Below are 6,896 nucleotides of genomic sequence, written 5' to 3'. Positions count from 1 at the left end.
AAGCGGACTATTTTTTAATTTGTTTCGATTTCTAACTTTAATTTTTTTTTGGATAAATCTTTTATACACTTTAGTGTATATATTTATGGGGTTTACATGCAAGCTATATATACAAAGTTTAGTGTTTAAATTCAAATCATAATGTTGCGTGCATATTTGTATGGTAAGGATTGATCCTTTTTATGGGCAAAGAATAGCATTATCCCAAACTCCTAAAACCAATACTACTAATACTTAACCGTTCTTTTTCATCAACCGACTTCCCGCCATATATTCAAACCAACCAATGCAATACTATGTGACCGCTAAATCACTCTCTAGTCTCCTAAAGAGACGCCCACCGCTCTCTCAACTCAGTCAAATTCATGCTAAAATAATTACCAATTCACTCTCAGGAAAGGCTGCTTTGGTTGACTCTCTGATTCACTGTTATCTCAACATTAACAATCTGGATGGTGCTAGAGCCTTATTCAACCATTACCCTTTGCCTTCACCACCAACTCTGTTATGGAATCTGATGATCAGGGCATACTCAAAACTTCAAAATTCGACAGAACCGTTCAATCTTTTTAACCAAATGATCACTTTTGAGCACTCTCCTTTTCGGGTTTTTCCTGATAAGTATACATTCAATTTTGTGATCACTTCTTGTTCTCACCAGATGTCGATTGTGTATGGTGAAATTGTTCATGGGATGATTATGAAAAATGGGTATATATCGGATTTGTACGTGGGAAATTCTGTGGTCAACTTGTATGCTGTTTTTGGGAAAATGGGTGACGCCTGTAAAGTTTTTGATGAAATGTCACAGAGAGATGTGTTCTCATGGACTAGTTTGGTTTGCGGATATGCAAAGAATGGGGAGATGACCAAAGCATGTCAGGCCTTTCTAGAAATGCCGGTGCGTAATGACGTGTCTTGGGCTGTTTTAATTTCAGGTTTTGTTGGATGTAGAAGATATCTTGAAGCCCTCAAGTACTTCCGTGAAATGCTGTGTGATGGTGAATGCAAGGTCAAGCCTAATGAGGCTGTTCTAGTCTGTGCTCTCTCTGCTTGTGCTCATCTTGGGGCTTTGGATCAAGGCAAATGGATTCATGCTTATGTAGATAAGAATAATATTTTTGTTGGTTCAAATATTAGTACTGCTCTGATTGACATGTATGCAAAGTGTGGCAGGATTGACCTTTCAATAAGAGTATTTGATGAGATTTCTGTACCTGATGTCCACAACTTTACGAGTTTGATAACAGGGTTATCCATTCATGGACTTGGTAGGGATGCTTTACGTGTATTTAATAAAATGTTAACTAAAAATGTTAAACCAAATGAAGTCACTATTTTGGGGGTTCTGAATGGATGTAGCCATTCTGGTTTAGTTGACGAGGGCTCTTCAGTTTTTGCTAACATGGAAAGCAATTTTGGGATTGAACCCAAAATTGAGCATTATGGCTGTTACATTGATTTGCTTGGGCGTGCTGGCTACTTGGAGAAGGCTTTTCATGTTGCCAAAAGTATGCATGTGAACCCTGATATTGTCATATGGAGGGCATTGCTTAGTGCTTGTAGAGTTCATCGTGATGTAGATCTTGGAGAACGCATAATAACTCATATCAAGGAACACGACGCTTATGGTCAAAGCAGAGGTGAGGTGCTACTTTCTAACTTGTATGCTTCTCTAGGTAGATGGGAAAGAGTTACTCAAATAAGGAAGTTAATTGGACATAGAGAGAATCAATTGGACATTGGGCATAGTTGGATTGAGGTGAATGGTGTTGTACATGAGTTTCGAGTTGCTGATAAGTTGCACATACAAATTGCAGAGATTCGGGAGAAGTTGCATGAGATTCTAGAAAGAGCTAGCCTTGTCGGGTATGTTGCTAATACCACTCAGGTTTCATTTGATTTAAGCGAGGAAGAGAAAGTGCAAGCAGTGGCTTGGCACAGTGAGAAGCTAGCTGTTGCTTTTGGATTGATGACAACTGTGCCTGGAACTAGTATTCGTATAGTAAAGAATTTAAGAACTTGTGAGGATTGTCATTCTGCTCTGAAGGCGATCTCCAAAGCTTATGGGAGAGAGATTATTGTAAGAGATCGATCTCGTTTCCACCATTTCAGAGAAGGAATCTGTTCTTGCAAGGACTACTGGTAGTTGTCATTTTGTTTAACCTTTACCGTTAGAGATTATAGCCAAACAAAGCTTTGGTTGGGATCATCCTCCGTTGCAATTGTTCTTAAATCTCTGAGGTGGTTTGGACTTTATAGTTCATCCATGAAAATCCACTTAGCTTTATAACAGAATTAAGAGGTTAACTCAGCAACCCGCAGAAGTTATACAGCTGTCTATAGGCTGAGGCCCAAGCTTCATCCTCACTTAAAAAACATCCAACAAGAGGATACTATTTCAGGAGAGTAACAGATCTGCTGCTTTTTTATTCATTTTGTGTTCTTTTCAGTCTGCCATTCAATTTCAACAACTATACAGGAAAAAATCTGAATTTAGATTCGTTGCTCAGAGTCTTGTTAAGCTTTGCAGTTGAAATATTAGCTACTGAGTTTGATGTCTGTGATATTTATTTCATGTCTGTAGTTCTTGCAAATGCTATACTTATATTGCTTTCGGGGAGAAACTTTAGCTGAAGCTAATTCTTATTTCTGTAGATATAAAGGGCAGATCATTTATGATTTTTTTTTTACTAGTTAAGATCTTTTCAACATGTATATGTGGTGAAATGCCTGTCTAATAATTTCCCTATTAGTTGACACCGTCCAGAGCATTGACATCATCCAGAGCACATCTTTATGTTTGTCTTGTTTCATGAGAAATGCATAAATGTAAAATCTGTTTTTTCCTACAAATTAAGAAATATGGTTAAAGAATTAGCATACATCTGCTTTGCTCTTGTTGCTGAGATATGCATACTGTTGGGCTTGCAGCCCAAAGAACTGTGCGCAGCCTAATGTCTCTAAAGTAAACTATGTGCTGACTGCTTGAAATCTAATTTAATCATATGAATACCACTTCAGTATATGGTTATGGTTTTCTAGTTAAATTTTCAGATTGTATGGTCCGCTAACTGCACAGAATAGAACACAATGGATACCTCTTGTAGAAACACTAATTTGGCTGTTGCTGATTTTTGCAGTTTGTAAACTCACCAATTGGCTTCTGGGACTTGTTGATTTTGGACTTTTTCAGAAATACTTGTTTCAGCTTAAACCTCTGTCTAATTTCATCATAAAACCTGTTTCCTTTTAACTTAGTTCATGTAAATGCCCAATAGTCTTAGGAATGTTTACTATGGATTGTATATACCACTTATTAAAGAATAAACTCTTTATTCTTTTGTTTTTTTCCTTGTGACTTTTAGTTTCTTCATTCTTTTAGGTTTAGGAAACCCTGGCTGATGATTCAGTTATGCCAATGTTTCTTCCCATCTATAAGAACTTTCCTACTTCTTAAAAAATTATTTCCATAACTACATCTAGCAGCCATATGGTGTATAATAGCATAAACTGCTTAATGGACCAAATATAAAATTGGCTTAATTCTCTTCTTATAATTTTCTTTTTCCTCATTTATAATTGTTGAACAAGCTAATTGGGTCATGAATTTAGCCTTGGTCTTGATGAAGTATTTGTCTAAGTTTTCCCCAAAAGATTCTAATTTTAGCTGTACTCTATATACCATTCTAAAGTCTTAGATTTTAATCACATGCTTGGCAGCTTCATCATGAAGATTTCTCTGTTTTTATTCTCAACCTTGCTGTCTAAGAGAGGAAGAATGGAAAAGGAAAAGTTACTATCTGCTTTACTACTGAATCTTGGTGCACTATGGCTCTAAAAGGAAGAGAACAATCCTGTGGCATCGTGGGCAGAAAATATGATTCTTCTTCTTCCAGTGCAACAAAGATGGCTGCTATGATTGCTCAAAGTCAAAAATGTACAATGAATGATGACTCTAGGTATATTATAACCCTTGCTCAGTTGTCCCATTGATTGTTTTCTATCATGAAATTCTTATGTGACTCAGCTGCCAAGTATCCTTTTCCATCGTTTATTGGCACCTAGGAAAGAATAACAATGTTGAGTATCCACTATACAACTTAGTGGGACTAGTACACATTTCATTTTGTAAACCTGTGGCTTAAGTTTATCTTGGAGCAACTACATGCGGCCATTTTCTAATTCCTAGGCACTTTGGGAAGATTTTTTTGACTAAGTCAAAGTTGTCCTATGATCCTTTCATCTAAAGTTTTACCTAAGTTAGCTTGTAAACTAATGATGTAGCTCATAGATTTCCCTGGCCTGAATTATGAATTTTGTAGTTACAGTTTGAGTATATTTGAATCTTGAGGAATTCTTTGGCCATGATGGTGTCTTCCTTGCACAGATTCTTCTTTTATGATTAATTTGTTGCTCTCCATAATTCCATGGATGGCCATATCTATTTAATTAATGAACAAAATGCCTTCTTCTTATCTTTCTATACTAATTGTACTTTAAAAGGGTATCTGAATATTTGTTTACTCATTCTATGTCTGCGTATAAGCTGGTTCTGTAATATTCTATTGGGTGTTTTCAGACTTAGTGTAGTTGTATTAGTAAATGGAGTCAATTTAGAAATATTGTGACACAACTTTCAAGTTGTTCACTATTTGCCCATTGTCCGGAAAAGAGTGTACGGTTTCTCTCTTTCTTGAATTTTTTTTTAAGGAAAGATGGAAAACTGACAATTAGTACAACATGGACTAAAAATATAGTATGTTGAGATCTAATAGTAAGAACACCTCCCTCAATTTCGAATACTGGCTTGCTTCTTACTCTTAGCTTTTAACGTGATGCATCAATTTTACTTATGTTGGTTAACCATTTTGAAGCGAGGTTTTGAAAACATGGAGAATTAAATACCTTTCATTACTATGTTAAAATCTCATTCCAACAAATTTCTGTACTTAATTTTCCTTCTTGGCAGACAGTCTTCTTACTCTAGCGCATTAAGCAGTTTTTAGAGTTCCTAGTCTGCTCTTTCCTCAATATTGATCTATGATGGACAATGATTTGCTAGGAATATTGAGAAGTATATAACAAGAACAAAGAAAAGCTATCTTTATGCTTGAAACCAAAGCCCTGTTCTATTAAGAAAACAGCTGATCAATTAATTCCTTGCAATAATGAGCTGCTTTCTCTGGTACTATACATCTTTTTCAACAATTGCTTTATCCTTTTGGAGCTTTTTGGCACCAGCTCCTCTCAGAAATTACAGTCTATTTGCTTTGGCTGGTCATAGTCTCCACAAAAACCCCTAGGGACGACATCCTAGGCTAACTTAAGAAGAGAGAAAATTAGCTTGCAGCCTCAGAGATGCTCTGTAATGAAGGTTGCCATGCTTTTGACTTGGCAGCAATAGTGCTTGCTGATTGAGATGTCTTTGTCCTGTGCCTTTCGTGCTTTGTCTGGAATAATATTTTGGGAATTAGTGGAAAGAACTGAACCCATAGAAAGAATCAATCTTGAAAAAAAATATGAGTTTCAAGTCTATGGTTTCTTAATTTTAGTTCCACAAAATGGAGTAAATTCTGAGAAGGTAACAAATAAATACAAGAAAAAAACATTTTTTTCATCATCCCATGATCCTAATTATGCACGTGTATTTTGTTGATACTAACATGAATTGTGAAAGGTTCAGAAAGTAGTGATTGTTGAAGCAACCTTGTTAGTGGTTACTATTCTATCTACTTCGGAAAAATAGGTTGGGGGAAAAAGGAGACCACATGGAAGAGGTTTCCAGGGAAGAAATTTGTTTTAGGTGACTCTTTCAAATTTCAAGACCCATGGAAAAGTGGTTTTAAGTGGATTAAAATTAGCGCTACCTTACATATTGCTGATGAGAAATTGAATTGAAAACCTTTGCTTTGGAAATTCAAGAAGTCCTAAAAGTATCAAGAAATTTACCTGGCTGGTTCTTTCCATCTCATATTTTCTAACTGCTGCCTCAAAATCTGAAATTTCTTTTGCTGTCAAGTTCACTTGCTTCTCAGATGACTCTGACTGCTGCTTCCTCATTTTTGCATACTTCTTTGCCCACAAGCCTTTCATAACCTCTATAATCCAAAAACCATGTCAGAAAAGCCTCCATAAACATCCTGAACAGGACTTTAAAGAAGAATTCTTCTGTTAATATGGAAACAAGAAGACGGAAAACCAACCTTGAGTAGTTATCAGTCTATAAACATGGCCAAGAACTAATGAATCAGTTGGCCTAAGAAGCTTAATTCGTGTAATTCGAACAGGACTGTTGCTTTTGAAGTCTGTATTGCTGCTATGTTTAGTGGCTTTGGTGTTGGCGGTGGTGGTGGTGGAAGAAGTTGCTGGGCAGATGGTTGTGGTGAGAAGGAGAGCAACATAATGGCCAGGATTCATCTTCATGATTTCACTGGCAGTGACAGGCAAATACAGCTTGTCAACTCTACCATTTGGGTGTTGTATCAGTAGAGAAGCATTATCAATGGCCTGGCAATTCCCCATCTCTCTGTTTCTCTTTGCAAAGTATAACTAGAAGTCTAGAACCAAAAGACTGAGCAAAGAGGGAAGAAAGCATATTACTGCACTACCTTTTATAGGTCTAGAACCAACTCTGACCTACTCCATAAAAGGAATTAGAAAAAAAAGAAAAAGAACAAGTAAACCTTCAAGAGGAATAAGTCTTAAAGAATCCTAAAAGTTTCATTTACTGATTCTAGACCCTACGTGTAGAGAGTTTTAGTAAATTCATATCAGGACAAAACTTGTATGTCTATGTAAATTTTAAAGATGAGGTTTTTAACTTTCTAATAAAAATATGGGAGGGAGAGAGTACTAAATGTATAAAGAGATCGAAACTTATTGCCTCAAGAAAT

The 6,896-nt window shown here is 36.2% G+C and overlaps 2 protein-coding genes across 2 annotated transcripts; one reads left to right on the top strand and one right to left on the bottom strand.

Annotated features, from left to right (window-relative positions):
* The first annotated feature begins 276 nt into the window (after positions 1 to 276).
* LOC113741970 (pentatricopeptide repeat-containing protein At3g62890-like) lies at positions 277 to 4,368 on the top strand. The gene has a single exon (XM_027269643.2). It carries the CDS (start codon positions 287 to 289, stop codon positions 2,147 to 2,149), a length of 1,863 nt encoding a protein of 620 aa, XP_027125444.1. The 5' UTR covers positions 277 to 286; the 3' UTR covers positions 2,150 to 4,368.
* Positions 4,369 to 5,082: 714 nt separating this feature from the next.
* On the bottom strand, positions 5,083 to 6,629 carry LOC113741385 (uncharacterized). The gene is made up of 3 exons (XM_027268901.2): positions 6,207 to 6,629; positions 5,953 to 6,101; positions 5,083 to 5,453 (listed from the first exon to the last, which is right to left on the bottom strand). The coding sequence occupies exons 1-3, from the start codon at positions 6,523 to 6,525 to the stop codon at positions 5,343 to 5,345; spliced, it is 579 nt and encodes a 192-aa protein (XP_027124702.1). The 5' UTR covers positions 6,526 to 6,629; the 3' UTR covers positions 5,083 to 5,342.
* Positions 6,630 to 6,896: the final 267 nt, after the last annotated feature.

Source organism: Coffea arabica, chromosome 4e (assembly GCF_036785885.1).
Source record: "Coffea arabica cultivar ET-39 chromosome 4e, Coffea Arabica ET-39 HiFi, whole genome shotgun sequence".
NCBI lineage: Eukaryota > Viridiplantae > Streptophyta > Magnoliopsida > Gentianales > Rubiaceae > Coffea > Coffea arabica.
Note: the sequence above shows the minus strand (reverse complement) of the source record. Positions and strands in the feature narration are given on the sequence as shown.